Genomic DNA, 17,862 nt, shown 5'->3' with positions numbered 1-17,862 from the left:
GTGTAGTTTTGATTTGTATGTCCTTGATGCCAAGTGATGTTGAGCACTTTTTCATCTGTCTGTTGGCCATTTGGGTGTCTTCTTTGCAGGAATGTCTGTTCATGTCCTCTGCCCGTTTCCTGATTGGATTATTTGTTCTTTGGGTGTTGAGTATGATAAGTTCTTTATAGGTTTTGGATACTAGCCCTTTATCTGATATGCCATTTGCAAATATCTTCTCCCATTCTGTCAGTTGTCTTTTGGTTGTGTTGACTGTTTCCTTTGCTGTGCAAAGAGCTTTTGCTCTTCATGAAGTCCCAATAGCTTATTTTTGCCCTTGCTCCCCTTGCTTTGGGGGATGTTTCTAGGAAGAAGTTGTTGTGGCTGAGGTCAAAGAGGTTTCCGTCTGTGTTCTCCTCAAGGATTTTGATGGATTCCTTTCTCACATTGAGGTCTTTCATCCATTTGGAGTCTATTTTTGTGTGTGGTATAAGAAGATGGTCCAGTTGCATTCTTCTGCTTGGGGTTGTTCAATTTTCCCGACACTATTTGTTGAAGAGACTGTCTTTTTTCCATTGGACATTCTTTCTTGCTTTGTCGAAGATTAGTTGACCATAGACTTGAGGGTCCATTTCTGGGCTCTCTATTCTGTTTCATTGATCTATGTGTCTGTTTTTGTGCCAGTACTACACTGTCTTGATGATGACAGCTTTGTCATAGAGCTTGAAGTTTGGAATTGTGATGCCTTCGGCATCAAGCCCTGCATTAGGCTCCCTGCTCAGCAGAGGGCCTACTTCTCCCTCTTCCTTTGCAGCTCCCCCTGCTTGTGTTCTCTCTGTCAAATAAACAAATAAAATGTTAAAAATACCCACAAAAACTTAATTATGTTGAGCATCTCATCTTTTTATGTGTGTTATTATCCATTTCTATATCTTCCTTAAAGACTGAATCAATTGTTTTGCCCACTTCTTTATTGGATTGTCTTTTCATTATTGTAAGAGTTATTTGCATATTCTAAATACAGATCCCTTATCAGATATAAGATTTTCAAATCTTTTCTCTTATTCAGTAGCTTGACTTTTCACTTTATTGATGGTGACGTTTGAAGCAAAGACGTTTTTAATTTTGATGAAATATACTTAATCTTTTTTTGTCTTTTGGTGTCATATCTAAGAAACTGTTGCCAAATCCAGTCACAAATGATACACCTATGTTTTTTTCTAAGTTTTTTTTTTATAGTTTTAGCTCTTAAGTTTTGAGTTAATTTTGTATATATGCTATGAGGTAGAGGTTTAATTTTATTACTTTGCATGGGGACATCCATTTGTCCTAGTACCATTTGTTAAAAAGACTATTCTTATTCCATTTAATTGTTTTATACCCTCGTTGTACGTCAGTTCACCATAATGTAGCAATTTCTTTTTAGATTGTCAATTCTAATACATTGATCTATATGTCTATCCTTATGTCACTGTCCAATCAAATTTTATGAGACATCTTCCCTAGTCGTCTTGCAAATTACCACTCACTTATGTAATAATAAAAAGTCACTGTAGGAGAACTTAACTTTACTCCTGTAGACATTTTTTGCTTCTTGAAAAGGAGACTTTTACCAACTTATGCCTTGCTGACTCCATGATCCAATGAGAAGTTAGGCTCAAAAAGCTAGAGTCCTGTTTCTTTTCTCCATTCATATCTTTAGTCTCTCACTCAGTGCCTCGCATATCCATTTTCATCAAATCTTGGTTGTGGGATCTGCTATCTACTATTTACTTCATTACGTTTTATGAACTTGTTATAAAGTGTAGACTCATCCATAAATTTCACCATGTAGGAAGGAAAAGATGAACTCTGGGCCTTCAGCTTTCCTGTTTTGAAATCTTGCTAATCCAGAATTGCAACTCACAAGTAGATACTCTTTTGACCTGGTTCTTGTGTATAACACTGGTATTGATCCTGTTCTTGGCACAGATCCTACATTCTCAGAAAACACAGGTGTCTTTATCTGTCTTCTTTTAGTTTAAATAGAACAATATGTACTTTAATAGCTCAATACGTAATAAATGGAATAAATATTTATTACATTATTTCCAGAATACAGCTATAAATTATCAGGTTTTATTTAAAGGAGTTATCAGAGACAAATAGTAGATAATCAGTTTAAATTCCAAAAAAAAATTCAAAGCCTGTTTGTGTGATATAGGAAAGCTTTGTGGCACAACATAAAGACGAGATGGTCTTACTTACCTCCCCACATAAACAAGCTTCGAGTAAAATAAAGGAGAAGTTATATTCAATTTAAATAATGCCAAAGGATAGTACATTTCGTTTTCTACTGAAAAGATTAAAAATGATTCCATAATGTTCTCTTTATTTCCTCACTGATGAAAGCAGAATAAAGATTGAGTATTAGATTGGTTAAAAAATACTCAAATCTGCCTATTTCTTTTAGAATTTCAGTTAATGGAGATCAGGTAAAAGGTCAAATTTTGGTTACTAAACTATTTCTAGTTTTTCAGCTATTATACTTCAAATCATATTGTCTCTCTGCTCGCGAGTTTTTCTTTTCCCCTAGCTTGTGGGGAAATTCTGGAAAGGTGTTCCTGCCAGTTGTAATAATTTGTAATTGAAGGGAATCTTAGAAAAATATCTTAAGAGAAAGGAAGAAGGTGGCAGAGTAAGAGGAGCCTAGTTTCAACTAATCCCTGAAGACTAACAGAACAAAGTCCACTATTAGAGAGAAGAGGCCACATCAAAGAAGGTAGGAAGTACAGAGATGTGGTTTAGGAGAGAAACAGATCCTGGCGGCTGCAGAGGAGGGGAGTCATGGTCATGGAGAAGGGCAGGAGCGAGACACGGGTCTGCACAAAGAGAATGTTTCCCTGTAGCCACTGACTACACAGGAAAGTGAGAGGAGTATAATGTCATGAGTTCTTACAACTAGGGGGACTTAAAACCTGGAATTCTAAAAGTCACTGGGTTTGGCTGGGATAGAGCCTGTAGGGCACTGTGCTGCTCTTGGAGAGAAGGCAGGCAAACCACCTGGGAACATACAGCATGGAAACAGTGATCTGAATAGTGTCTGGGGCATACAGTAGGGAAATTAGTCTTCTCAGAGCATTTCCCTGAGAGGCAGTGTTCACAGAGACCCCTCTCTAGGAACAAAGGAACCAGCTTGTACCATTTCCCTCCAGTGCCCCTCAGCAGAAGCACAGAGCCATCTGTGGGACACAGTGCAGCTCTGACACTGGCTGCCTAATCTGCTTACACCGAGCACCATCCCCTTGCACTCCAGAGGAACTGCCCTGCTCAATCATTCTTGCCTCAGTTCCACCACAGCAGGCCTTTCCCCCAGAAAATCAGCACAAGTCCCTGCCCACACCACATCTGACCAGATTCGGGAGGGCCTCAGTTCCAGTGGAGGTGGTGACAGGTCTCATTTCACAAGCACACCAGAGCACACCTAGTTAAAAGTTGCTACCTTCAGGCCAGGTACTAAACACTGCCCACAGCAGTGAGGGAGAGCCTCTGCAGATGTCTGGCCTGAAGGACAGAGCAGCCAGAACACAACAGCAGAGTGCATGCAGCGCACACTAGAGATTCTCCCCTAAGCACGAGACCCTGGGCACTACATGACGTCTTTTTTCATAAGTCCATTACTTTCGGGAGCAGATGATGTAACTGGCTTTTTTAACACAGAGAAGCTGGTAGAGACTTAGATAAAATGAGAAAACAGAGGAATTTATCTCAAACAAAAGAACAGGATAAGGCCATGGGTCCAGAGATTGAAGTGAGACAGATGTAAATATCATGCCTGATGGAGGATTTAAAGCAGTGATCATAGGGATACTCACTGGACTTGAGAAAAGAACGGACAACATCAGTGAGATCCTTACAACAGAGATAAAAGAGCTAAAAAAGAATCAGAGATGAAGAGTGGAATAAATGAGATAAGAAATACACCTAATGCAATGAACAGCAGGCTGGAAAAAACAGAGGAACAAATTAACAACTTAGAAGTCAAAGTAATGGAAAGCAATGAAGCCAAAGAAGGGAGAGAAAGAAGAATTATGCAAAATGAGACCAGACCTAGGGAACTCAGTGACTCCATCAAATGTAATAACATTCGTGTTATAGGAGTCCCAGTAGAAGAAGAGAGAAAAAAGGTGTAAGAAAAGTTGTTTCTAGAAATAATAGCAGAAAACTTCCCTAATCTAGGGAAGGCAAAAGACATCAAGATCCAGGAGACACAGAAAACTATCAAAATCAACAATAGTAGGCCAACACCAAGACCTATTGTAATTGAATTTGCAAAATATACTGATCAAGAAAACATCTTAAAAACAGGAAAGCAAGTCAGTAACTTCCAGGGGAAACCCCTTAAGGCTAGCAGGAACTTTTTCAGCAGAAACTTTGCAAGCCAGAAGGGAGTGGTATTATCTATTCAACGTGGTGAATGGGAAAAATCTGTAGCCAAGAATACTCTATCCATCAAGCCTATTACTCAGAATAGGAGAGATAGAGTTTCCCAGATTAAAAACTAAATGAGTTTGTGACTACTAAACTAGCCCCACAGGAAATATTAAAGGGGACCCTTTGAGTGGAAAGAAGAGACCAAATGTGACAGTATAAGGGCAGGAAGCACAAAAGTAGCAAAAATGAACATTTATACAAAAACTAAGTTAAGGAACTCAGGAAAAAAGGATATAAAATATAATACCTTACCTAAAGCATGGGGAGAAGAGAAAAGAAAGGGCTCAAACTTAAAGACCAGCAGCTTAATATAGACTGCTATATGCAGAAGAGGTTATATACAAATTATATATCAAAAACCACTAATAGTGGTGCCTGGGTGGCTTAGTTGTTTAAGCATTTGACTTGATCTCAGCTCAGGTCATAATCTCAGGGTTGTGAGATTGAGCCCTGCACTGCTCTCTATTCCAGCCATGGAGTCTGCTTAAGATTCCTTTCCCTCTCCCCACTCCACTCATGCCATCTCTAAAAAGAAAACAAAACCACTGATAAACACTCAAAGAGAGAAAGAAATCCAAATATATCACTAAAGAAAACCAGTAAAACATCGAAGACACAAAAAATGGTCAGAGAAAATCTCTAGAAACAACCACAAAGCAAGTAGTAAAATGAGAAATACGTATCTATCAATAATTACTTTGGATATAAATGGGGTAAGTGCTCTAATCAAAAGACATAGGATGTCAGAGTGGATTAAAAAAAAGAAGAAGAAGAAGAAAAAACAAGACCCGTGTATAAGCCGCTTGCAAGAGCTTTCTTTTTGTCATAAGGACACCTGCAGATTGGAAGTCAGGGGGTGGAAAAAACATGTATCTTGCAAGTGGATATCAAAAGAAAGCCAGAATAGTAATATTTATGTTGGACAAAATAGAGTCTGAAAGAACGACTATAGTAAGAGACAAGAGCACTATATCACAATAAAGAGGACAGTCTGACAGGAAGAAGAACTATCTATTGTAAATATTTATGCACCCAACATGGGATCACCCAAGTACATAAAACAATTAATGACTAAAATAAAAGAACTAATTGATAATAATACAATAATACTAGGGCCCTTTAATTTTATTATATATGTTTTAAATGAAATTCATTGCTTTTATTCCTAATTGCAAAAGTATCCATGAAGACAATGTACAATTTGGATATTTTAGGAAGGAATAGAAATAATCAATAGTTTATTCTTCTAATCCAAGAGCATGGAATGGTCTTCCATCTTCTTGTGTCTTCTTCAGTTTCTTTAATGAGTGTTCTGTAGTTCCTCGAGTACAGATCCTTTACCTCTTTGGTTAGGTTTATTCCCAGGTATCTTATTGTTCTTGGTGCTATAGTAAATGGAATCGATTCTCTAATTTCCCTTTCTGTATTTTCATTGCTAATGTATAAGAAAGCCACTGATTTCTGTACATTGACTTTGTATCCTGCCATGTTACTGAATTGCTGTATGAGTTCTAGTAGTTTGGGGGTGGAGTCTTTTGGGTTTTCCATATAAAGAATCATGTCATCTGTGAAGAGAGGGAGTTTGACTTTTTCCTTGCCAATTCGGATACCTTTTATTTCTCTTTGTTGTCTGATTGCTGTTGCTAGGACTTCTAATACTATGTTGAACAAGAGTGGTGAGAGTGGGCATCCTTGTCGTGTTCCTGATCTCAACGGGAAGGCTGCAAGCTTTTTCCCATTGAGGATGATATTTGCTGTGGGTCTTTCATAGATAGATTTTATGAAGAAGAATAAACATTGTTAAAATGTCTATACTGCCTAGAGCAGTCTATACTTTTAATGCCATTCCGATCAAAATTCCACCGGTATTTTTCAAAGAGCTGGAGCAAATAATCCTAAAATTTGTATGGAATCAGAAGAGACCCCGAATCGCTAAGGAAATGTTGAAAAACAAAAATAAAACTGGCGGCATCACGTTACCTGATTTCAAGCTTTACTACAAAGCTGTGATCACCAAGACAGCATGGTACTGGCATAAAAACAGACATATAGGCCAGTGGAACAGAGTAGAGAGCCCAGATATGGACCCTCAAGTCTATGGTCAAATAATCTTTGACAAAACAGGAAAAAATATCCAGTGGAGAAAAGATAGTCTCTTCAATAAATGGTGCTGGGAAAACTGGACAGCTATATGTAGAAGAATGAAACTCGGCCATTCTCTTACACCGTACACAAAGATAAACTCGAAATGGATAAAAGACCTCAATGTAAGACAGGAACCCATCAGAATCCTAGAGGAGAACATAGGCAGTAACCTCTTTGATATCAGCCACAGCAACATCTTTCAAGATATGTCTCCAAAGGTGAAGGAAACAAAAGCAAAAATGAACTTTGGGGACTTCATCAAGATCAAAAGCTTCTGCACAGCAAAGGAAACAGTCAACAAAACAAAGAGGCAACCCGCGGAATGGGAGAAGATATTTGCAAATGACAGTACAGACAAAAGGTTGATATCCAGGATCTATAAAGAACTCCTCAAACTCAACACACACAAAACAGACAATCATATCAAAAAATGGGCAGAAGACATGAACAGACACTTCTCTAATGAAGACATACAAATGGCTATCAGACACATGAAAAAATGTTCATCATCACTAGCCATCAGGGAGATCCAAATTAAAACCACATTGAGATACCACCTTACACCAGTTAGAATGGCCAAAATTAGCAAGACAGGAAACAACATGTGTTGGAGAGGATGTGGAGAAAGGGGAACCCTGTTACACTGTTGGTGGGAATGCAAATTGGTGCAGCCACTTTGGAGAATAGTGTGGAGATTCCTCAAGAAATTAAAAATAGAGCTTCCCTCTGACCCTGCAATTGCACTACTGGGTATTTACCCCAAAGATACAGATGTAGTGAACAGAAGGGCCATATGTACCCCAATGTTTATAGCAGCCATGGCCACGGTCGCCAAACTGTGGAAAGAACCAAGATGCCCTTCAACGGATGAATGGATAAGGAAGATGTGGTCCATATACACTATGGAGTATTATGCCTCCATTAGAAAGGATGAATACCCAACTTTTGTAGCAACATGGACAGGACTGGAAGAGATTATGCTGAGTGAAATAAGTCAAGCAGAGAGAGTCAAGTATCATATGGTTTCACTTATTTGTGGAGCATAACAAATAACATGGAGGAAAAGGGGAGATGGAGAGGAGAAGGGAGTTGAGGGAAATTGGAAGGGGAGGTGAACTATGAGAGACTATGGACTCTGAAAAACAACCTGAGGGTTTTGAAGGGGCGGGGGGTGGGAGGTTGGGGGAACCAGGTGGTGGATATTAAGGAGGGCACGGATTGCATGGAGCACTGGGTGTGGTGAAAAAACAATGAATAGAGTTATGCTGAAAAGAAATAAAAAATTAAAAAAAATAAAATGTGTAAAAAAAGAAATAAAAAAGGAAGCAAGAAAAAAAAATCAATAGCTAGGCACTTTAACACACCACTTATATCAGTGGACAGATCAGAAAGTCAACAAGGAAACAGTGGCTTTATATGATGCACTGGACTGGGTGGACTAAGGAGATATATTCAAAATATTCCATCCTTAAACAACAGAATACACATTCTGGAACATTCTGTAGAATAGATCACATATTAGGCCACAAAACAAGTCTTTCTTTTTAAATTTAATTTTATTTTTTTTTCAGTGTTCCCAAATTCATTGTTTATGCACCACGCCCAGTGCTCCATGTAATACGTGCCCTCCATAATACCCACAAAACCGGTCTTAATAAATACAAGAAGACTGAAGTCATACCATCCACCTTTTCTGATCATAATACTATTAAATTAGAAGTCAGCCACAGGAAACAATGTGAAAGACCACAAATACATGTTGGTTAAGTAACATTCTACTAAACAATGAATGGAGCAACAAGGAAATAAAAGAATAAATTTAAAAAAAAATACATGGAAGCAAATGAAAATGAAAACACAATTGCCCAAACTTTTGAGATACAGTAAATATGGTTCTAAGAGGGAAGTATATAGCAATACAGGCCTACCTCAAGAAATCAGAAAAATCTACAACAACCTTACCTTCACCTAAAGAAGCTAGAAAAAGAACAACAAATGAAGCCTAAAGTCAGCAGAAGGAAGGAGATAATAAAAATTAGAGCAGTAGTAGTAGTAGGTGGCTCAGTTGGTTAAGCAGCAGACTCTTGATTTCAGCTCAGGTCATGATCTCAGAGTCCTGGGATTGAGCCCTGCTTCTGGCTCTGTGCTCAGTGGGGAGTCTACTTGAGGGTTCTCTCACTCCCTCTCCATTTGATCCTCTCCCCACTTTCTCTCTCTCTCAAATAAATTTTTTTTAAAAATTAGAGCAGAAGTAAACACTATAGAAACTTAAAAAAGACAAAAATAGGAGAGATCAATGAAACCAGGAGCTGGTTTTTTAAAAAACATTAATAAAACCAATAAGGCTTTAGCCAGAGTTATCAGAAAGAAGAGAAGAAGGACCCAAATAATATCACAGATGAGAGAGGAGAAATAACAACCAACACCACAGAAATGCAGACAATTATGAAAGAATATTATAAACAACTATATGCCAACAATTTGGACAATGTAGAAGAAATGGATAAATTCCTAGAAACATATACATTACCAGCACTGAAACAAGAATAGAAAATTTGAACAGACTGAAAACCAGCGAAGAAATTGAATCATTAATCAAAAAACTATGAACAAACACAAGTCCGGGACCAGAGGCAAATTCTACCGAGCATTTAAAGGAAGAGTTAGTACCCATTCTCAAACTATTCCAAAAAACAGAAAAGGAAGGAAAAACTCCAAATTCATTCTATGAGGCCAGTATTACGCTGATACCAAAATGAGACAAAGACACCACAAAAAGAACTCTAAGCCAGTATCTTTGGTGAGCATGGATGCAAAAATCCTCAACAAAATACTCGCAAACTGAATCCAACAGTACATTAAAAAAAATCATCACCATGATCAAATGGGATTTATTCCTAGGTTATGGGGGTGTTTTAATATCAGCAAATCAATCATTGTGATACACCAAATTAATAAAAGGAGAAGAATCATCTTATCATTTCAAAAGATGTAGAAAAACATTTGAGGGGCACCTGGGTGGCTCAGTGGGTTAAATCCTCTGCCTTTGGCTCAGGTCATGATTCCGGTGTCCTGGGATCTAGCCCCACATCGGGCTCCGTGCTGTGCTCGGAGGGGAGCCTGCTTCCCCCTCTCTCTCTCTGCCTGCCTCTCTGCCTACTTGTGATCTCTGTCCGTCAAATAAATAAATAAAATGTTTAAAAAAAAGCATTTGACAAAGTGCAACATCCATTCATGATAAAAAAGTACAACATCCATTCATGATAAAAATCCTTAACAAAGTAGGTTTAGAAGGAACATACTTCAACATAATAAAGGTCATATATAAAAAATGCACAGGTAATGACATTCTAAATGGGGGAAAACAGAAAGAAAAACTTCTTAGATCTTGCTTCTAGTTATGGGCTTCTTCTCATTAGCACTGTTTGTCATTATTAAATTAATCTTAGGGGCACCTGGGTGGCTCAGATGGTTTGTCTGCCTTTAGCTCAGGTCATGATCTCCAGGCCCTGGGATTGAGTCCCATGTTAGGCTCCCAGCTCAGCAGGGAGTCTGCTTCTCCCTCTCCCTCTGCCTCTCCCCCTGCTTGTGCTCTGTCTCTCCGTATCTCTCCCAAATGAATAAATTTTAAAAAATTTAAAACAATTAATCTTAACATTTACTACTTCCCACTTTAATGGAGACCAATTTCTACTATATAAATTATGTATTTTATTAACTCTTTTTGTCATCCATTTTTCTGTTTGTTTTTTCTTAACAAACTCCCCAAAGTTTAGTGGCTTAAATAAATAACATTTATTTCGTTCACAAATCTACTGTTAGGAAAAGTGTGGCCAGGACAGGTTGTTCTCTTCCCCTAGCTTCAGGTGGGGCAGCTGAAAGTCTTGGGGCTGGAACTGTTTGAAGATTTGTTCACTCACATCTGGTGGTGTTGATGCTGGCTGTTGCCTAGGGCTATAGTTGGGGCAGGCAGCCAAAACACTTACACTGGCACACTAGCCTCTTTGTGGCCTGAACTTTCTTACAAGATGGGGGGCTCAATTCCAAGAAAGCTGCCTGAGCTGCAGAGCAAGGCAGAAGCTCTGTTGTCTTTTGTAATCTAGCCTTGGAATACACAGAGCATCACATTCACCATATTCTGTTAGGAGAAAGTCACGAAGGTAGGCCCATGGTCTTTTTTTTAATGGAATGAATATTTAAAAACCTATGGACACATTTAAAAAGCAGCATGATTTACCCACTGGCCACAATTTTTTTGTATTCCTCCCACATGAAAAATACACTCACCTTCCCCCCATACCTCCCACAAATCTCAGTTCTCCTGGCATTGGGTTTAAGCTTGAGTCCAAGATCTTACCATCTTAATCAGGTACAGCAGGGATAAGGTACCTGAAGTATAGTCCCTTGAGTGCAAGTCCTCTCCATCTGAGCACTTGGGAATTAAGGAAGGCAGTTCTCTACCACTCCAAATGGAACACTCTGGTAACCTGCTCAGGACTCTCCCATTGAAAGAAAATGGGAGGCACACTAGTCCACAGCAGTTTTGAAACACACCCTGAAGCATGCTGTCAGTTCTTCAGTTAGGACTTAGTCCTAACCATGGGAATGCTTCTCCATGGCTGTTTGCTTTACTCTTGGAGCTCTTGGTTCTGTCCTTTTCATAAGGAATGACCTGTGTTTGTAGCTTCGTTCTCAGCTTGCTTCCTCCTGGTGGGACTTCTAAGACTCAAAGGCCTATTTTTAGTTTGTACTATCTTGGTCTCTTTTAGTCCAAGCTCGCAAACAGTGTTTTTGCTACTGTAATTATCTTAGTTTTTTGAATTTTCCGTGAATATGATTGGATTTCATGCCATTAGAAAAGCCATTCTCCCGGGTCTTTTTGAGATAAGCTTTTCACCTCAGGTTTCCTGTGCAGCTCTCATTTGACAATGCGTTTCAAATTCTCCTACTCTTAAGATCCTTAAAGAAATTTGAGGCACACCTTAAATCCTTCTCAAGTCTTAATAAAGGGTTTATAGTTTTGGCTTCATCCATAGGCCATGTCTTCCTGGATTTGCTTTTAACCCAGAAACCATCTCTTTCTTTTAGCGTTATTTGACAATACAGCATGTGGAGAGGCTGTAAATGAGGAACAGATAGATGAACCCAGTAAGTCCTGGTTCCTTCATATTGAATAGTCTTTCTTTAGCTTATCTCTCCTATCAGTTTTACTTTCAAGTGGTTTGTGGCACGAGTTCCTTTCCCTCTAGTGTCGTTTTCTTCCCTTGTCTAGAAGCCTTTGCTGTAAGCCTCTTCAGGGGCCATCAGGTTTCCACTAACAGTCTCTTGGAAGCCCTTTTGGTTTTCATTCTTACTCTTCTCCACTTCGCACTCTTACTCTTCTTTCAGGTTCCACCCACCTCCTGGTTCGAAGAAGGTTTAGTTTTAGTTTTTTGGTTTTTTTTTTTTTTAATGGCAGCACCCCATTTTAATATCAGTATCTGTGCCAGTTATTTATTGCTGTATAATAAACCATCTCAAAACCTAGTGGCTCAAAACAGCATTTATCTTGTTCACAAATCTTTGGACAAGGCTGAGGAAGGCCAACTCATTTCTTCTTCATTTGGCCTCACCTGGGGTGACTGGAAGCTGGGAACTAGAATCATCTAAAACCTTGTTCCTGTACATGTTTGGCTGTTGAGGCTGGCTTTTGGCTAGGTTGTTAGCTAGGGCAGTCTCAGCTGGAATATTTGCATGAAGACTCACTAGGTAGCCTGGGCTTTCCCACAACAGCTGGATTCTAAGGGTGAGGTTTCCTAGAAGAAGAAAGTCAGATGGAAGCTATATCACATTTTCTAACCTAGCCTTAAGAATCACACAGCAGGGGCGCCTGGGTGGTTCAGTGGGTTAAAGCTTCTGCCTTCGGCTCAGTCATGATCCCAGGGTCCTGGGATCGAGCTCCGCATCGGGCTCTCTGCTCAACAGGGAGCCTGCTTCCTCCTCTCTCTCTGCCTGCCTCTCTGCCTACTTGTGATCTCTGTCTGTCAAATGAATAAATAAAATCTTTAAAAAAAAAAAAAAAAAGAATCACACAGCAGTTCTGCCATATTCTGTTCACTAGGAACCAGTTACTAAGGCTAGCGCACATTAGGGGGAGGGATTGTCATGGGAGAAGTGTCAATTTATAAAACCACCACATCCACTCACCTTGTCTTTCCAATCATATCTAAAGGAAAGGAGTTCTTCCCAACTGGAAGAAAGTTTTTTGGTTGAAACTGAAACTCCAGCAAGTTTTTTGGCTGTTTTCATTGCTTAGTATATTCTCTTATTTTGTGGGAAGTAACAAAGGACTATAACACTGTCGAGTTAAGGAATTTTTTTTTTTTGTCGAAAAATATATGGATCATCTCACTAAATTTTTTTCCCCACTAATTTTTTTTTACTGAGAGATGTGCTTTCTTAACCTTGTGAATCATTTCTCCTCAGAATGCAATTCAAATTAGCATAAAACATTTGTAATTCAGAAAAAGGCTGATGGCATTAGAATCAGTATTTATAGATTCATTAATTAGAGTCTTATTTTCAAAGTCTTATTTTGGTAAGCATTTATTGGCTCAGACCTACATAAGTCTATATGGTATTCCTAAAACTTCTTTAAAAATTATGGAGTACGAGGGCACCTGGGTGGCTCAGTTAAGTGCCTTTGGCTTGGGTCGTGATCCTGGGATGCTGGCATTGAGCCCCCTGCTGGGCTTCCTGATCAGTGGGGAGTCTGTTTCTCCCTCTCCCTGCTCTTGTGCTCTCGCCGCTCTCTTGCTCTCTCTCCCTCTCAAATAAATAAATAAAATCCTTAAAAAAATTATGGAGTGTTAACGTGAGGGAAGGGTTCAGACACTTTCTATTAAGACGTGACTTACAGTTATTTTATGGAGGAAAAATCTGAAACAATCATAGAAAAATAAAAATATAAGAATCAAATACAAATGTGTGGCAAAGAGGATGACAGCAGAGATTGATTTTAGCAACTCCTAGTGGTTTTAATTTTGTTCTTGATTTTCTGAGTTATTTGAGGTTCCACATTCCAAGACTGTACAATATAGATAACATTTTGTTGAAAATGAACTTATTTTAAAATTTGAGCACCTGGCTGGAGCAGCAGTAACATATGTGACTCTTGATCTTGGGGTCGTGAGTTCAAGCCCCATGTTTGGTGCAGAGATTTAAAATCTTTAAAAAAAAATTTGGCGCCTTAGTTTTGCATTAGACTTGTTTCACTCTACATCTAAACTGTATTATTTTATTAATGCAGGTTGATGATCTTACAGCAAAACTGGAAACTATGTCTTCAAAAAACCAGGTTCTTACTCAGAAATTATCATCTATGAAAGAAATACAGATGAAATGTGAAAACCTAGAGAAGAATAAAAAGAACTTGGAACAACGAGTAGTAAACCTCAGAAGTTGTGTAGAAGTCAACGTGGTAGAATACAGTAAAATAGAACAATATAAACAGGAGTTTGAAGAAAGGACAAGATTGACCCTAGCAGAAAAATTAAAAGAAGTCAATCTCTTTTTAGAGGTTAATTTATTTGTCTATAAAATGCTTTAATTCATTTCACTGCAAATTACATTTTAGTTATATCCAGTGTAGAGTTTTCCTCTACTTCCTTTAGAGCAATTTGGTAAATTAATGGAAGCATTTGTTCCTTCCCTTTCAAAATTTCAGTTTTCATCATTATTCACACTAAATTGATCTTTCAGAATGATTCACAGTAGAAAGTTATTTTATTTTTTAAGACCAGTTAGTATAAAATAAGGCTATTGAGAGGAAAAGAAAAAATTGTGCTTTAAAAATTTTTACCATGGAGTACCTGGGTGGCTCATTCGGTTGCTTGTTTGGGCTCCATTCTGGGCATGTCTACATAAAAGAAATGGTACCATGTTTGGATTATTCTTTTTTTTATATTAAGTATCTAATTTATTTATTTGGAAAGCACGAGTGGGGGATGGACAGGTAGAGAGAAAATTCCAGGCATACTTCATGCTGAGTATGACACAGGGCTTTATCCCAGGACCCTGATATCACTATCTGAGCAGAAACCAAGAGTCAGGCACTCAGATGACTGAGTCAGCCGGGCACCCCATGTACCTCAATTATTCTTAAGTTGTATTGTTCACTTTTTAAAAATTTAAATGATTTTATTATTCTTTGAGTTATCAGATTGCATGAGTTCTCATGTAAGAATGAACATTATTCACATTTAATTCAGCTTCACATTAATGATAAATATTTTACATTTCAGCTTTTTTTTCACTTTAAAAATTGCTCTCTGAATCATTGACACAAAACTAAAAGAAAGAAATCTACTGTAATAACCCAGATTGTAACAATTTTAAAACTATGCTTTTAATTTGCTTTAGACACAAGTAGCATTTCAAGAAAGCTTAGCACAGTTAAGAGAAAATAATAATGCTTCAGTAAGAAGTCAAATGGAACTCAGAATTAAAGAGCTGGAATTTGAATTATCCAAAATGAAAACTTGTCAAGATGTTACTAAAACAGAATTGGACAGATACAAGCACCTCTACCTAGAAGAAGTAAAACATCGAATGTCATCGACAAATGAACTGAACAAGTAAGTTAAAACAATCATGGAAAGTAGAGTTAGCTTATGAATTTGCCTCTAAACCATAATTTTTTTGGAGCCACGTTCATGAGAACAGTAGTAAGTGAAAGCCAACTAGATACTATAATTTTGAAAAATGATGTTTGTAAATGAACTTACTGTTGAAATGTTAGTCCAAGACAGTTTGCATTTCTCTCATTTTTGGTTTTAAATGATTTTTTTTTTCCCTTGAGTATTTTCAGTTAATCTGATCTTCTAGTCTTTAAACTAATTGTCTGAAGGTTTATAATTTAGACAGCATATTATTATAAAATTGTCAGAATTACCCTAAATGGAAATGAGTTTATTAATATTTATTTATTAATGTTAGTTTATTTTTGGAAGAGTGCATCTTTAACCCAAAAGGTCCAGACGGAAAGGGCAGATTCCACCTCCAGTACCCTGGTATCTGTGTTATAACCTAATTGCCTCTGGAGCTGTTTCAGTTCTTTCTGATCACAACTCTGCCATCTACTTCTCCCCTAGCAGTTGTTCGTCTAAATTATTCCTCAGTGCCAAATGCCCAATTTCTCTGAAGTAATGTGTGAAGTGTGCAAGAGTGGTGAAAGCCAATGCTTGAAAAATGTCTTTGAGGGATGTTTTTTTATTTGTATTTTCCTTTAGAGATTTTACATATGTATTTGACAGAGAGAGCAAGTGAGCACAAGCAGAGGGGAGCAGCAGGCAGAGGGTGAGGGAGAAGCAGGCTTCCCGCTGAGCAGGGAGCCCAGTGTGGGGCTCAATTCCAGGACTCTGGGGTCCTGACCTGAGCTGAAGGCAGATGGTTAACTGACTGAGCCACCCAGACCCCCCAGGATGGTTTATTTTTGCAGCTCTAAACTGGTTTACTAAATATAAGTATGTGTCATGGCATCCCCAAGAATCTTTGAAGTACAACCATTCCAGAAGGCAGCGGGTATTACCTGTTAAGCCATGGACATCACTGATAGCCATTTCTCTCCCTCCTTAATTTGAATTACTTGTTAGTTAGGAACCCTAGAAATATATGTACTTCTTGAGAACAGTTTTAAACCTATAATTATACATAGTAGGTCTGCTCTGTCACATTTACCATGTTAAAACACTATTTAATGGCACATTCTGTTTACTATTATGGAAACTTAAAGAAATGCAAGTAACGTAGGACTGATTGGGGAGAGATGAAATACTAAGCACTGTGTTTTGTAATCTGAACAGGACTAGTGAGAGGCTGGCAGAGACCAGTACCAAACTTCTGGTGGAGAAGCAGCAGAAGCAACCTTTGCTTGACACTATTAATATGAGGCCAGCCCTAGATCTGCCTTATGGTAGAAATGTTAATCATAACAGTTCACTATTCAATAGAAATGTTGCTCTAAGAGAAGACGTGGTGATTCATACCTCAAACTCACGGCGTTCAAGTAATGACATCGGGCCTTTCTTGACCAAGGTTAGTTATATTATCTTTCCTTTTTTTCCTTGGGTTTCAGATTTCTGATATAATTTTGTTTTTAATTTGGTAAAATTCTGAGTTGTTTAGCTAACCAATACATACTAAGTAAAAGTCATAATTATTTGTGCTAATAAAGAAATGAGACAGGGGCACCTGGGTGGCTCAGTGGGTTAAAGCCTCTGCCTTCAGCTCAGGTCATGATCCCAGAGTCCTGGGATCGAGCCCCACATCAGGCTCTCTGCTCAGCGGGGAGCCTGCTCCCTCCTTTCTCTCTGCCTGCCTCTCTGCTTACTTGTGATCTCCCTCTCTCTCAAATAAATAAATAAAATCTTAAAAAAAAAAAAAGAAAAAGAAATGAGGCAAAAATTTTGACTTTTTTTCTTAGTTCCTGGAGCTCTTACTTTCAAGAGATACCTATTAGTACCTTTATTTGATAAATATAACAAAACTGACATATTTTATTATTTTTTCAAGATTTTATTTATTTTAGAGAGAGAGTGTACAAGAGGGGGAAAGAGTGTGAGACTCTGAAGCAGACTTCCTGCTGAGTGTGGAACCCTACATGGGGCCCAGTCTCACACCCCTAAGATCAGAACCTGAGCCGAAAACAAGAGTCAGACACTTGACTGAGTTACCCAGGTACCCCAAAATGGACACATTTTAAATTTCTTGAAAACCAACATCTAAATTCAATTTTAGAAAGTAAATATTATTGCTCACTAATGAAATCTATACTTAGATGTTTTGACTAATTTCCTGTTTGGCAATGGTTCATAACAATTGATATTACCCATTTTTCCCACCCCTATGTATAAATGAACAACAAGAATCCAAACACTTAATCACATATGGATATTTATTACTTAAAAGAATCCATGATAAGTCCTTTTTATGATTTAAATAAACTTGTAATGCTAAAGAGATTAATTTTTCTTTTTAAGTTGTAATTGTTGTCATTTTCTCACCTGAGAGTACATCCTTAATTGTTATCTTACTTGGAGCATTTTTTAAAACTTATAACACTTCTATTTCAATTTTTACAAAATGTCTTGCTGAGCAATTGTAGAGCATTTTCTAAATCGCTAAATCAAGCAAATACAGGATTCTTTTTTTTTAGAGAGAGAGAGAGAGAGAGAGGGTGAGAGAGAGTGTGTGCAAGCCGGCGGTGGGGGGTGAGGTGCAGAGGGT

General features: G+C 38.1%; 1 protein-coding gene across 1 annotated transcript in view; it reads left to right on the top strand.

The window, feature by feature from the left end:
• The window catches only part of LOC308338026 (ankyrin repeat domain-containing protein 26-like), a 99,372-nt gene that overhangs the window by 68,546 nt on the left and 12,964 nt on the right, over positions 1–17,862 (top strand). The window contains exons 18-20 of the mRNA XM_080831585.1: positions 13,886–14,155; positions 14,998–15,212; positions 16,440–16,671. Coding sequence (XP_080687711.1) covers positions 13,886–14,155; positions 14,998–15,212; positions 16,440–16,671 — 717 coding nt within the window. The remainder of the gene's footprint in view (positions 1–13,885; positions 14,156–14,997; positions 15,213–16,439; positions 16,672–17,862) is intronic.

Source organism: Martes martes, assembly GCF_963455335.1.
Source record: "Martes martes genome assembly, contig: scaffold_90, whole genome shotgun sequence".
NCBI lineage: Eukaryota > Metazoa > Chordata > Mammalia > Carnivora > Mustelidae > Martes > Martes martes.
This window is presented reverse-complemented; position numbering and strand designations above follow the sequence as displayed.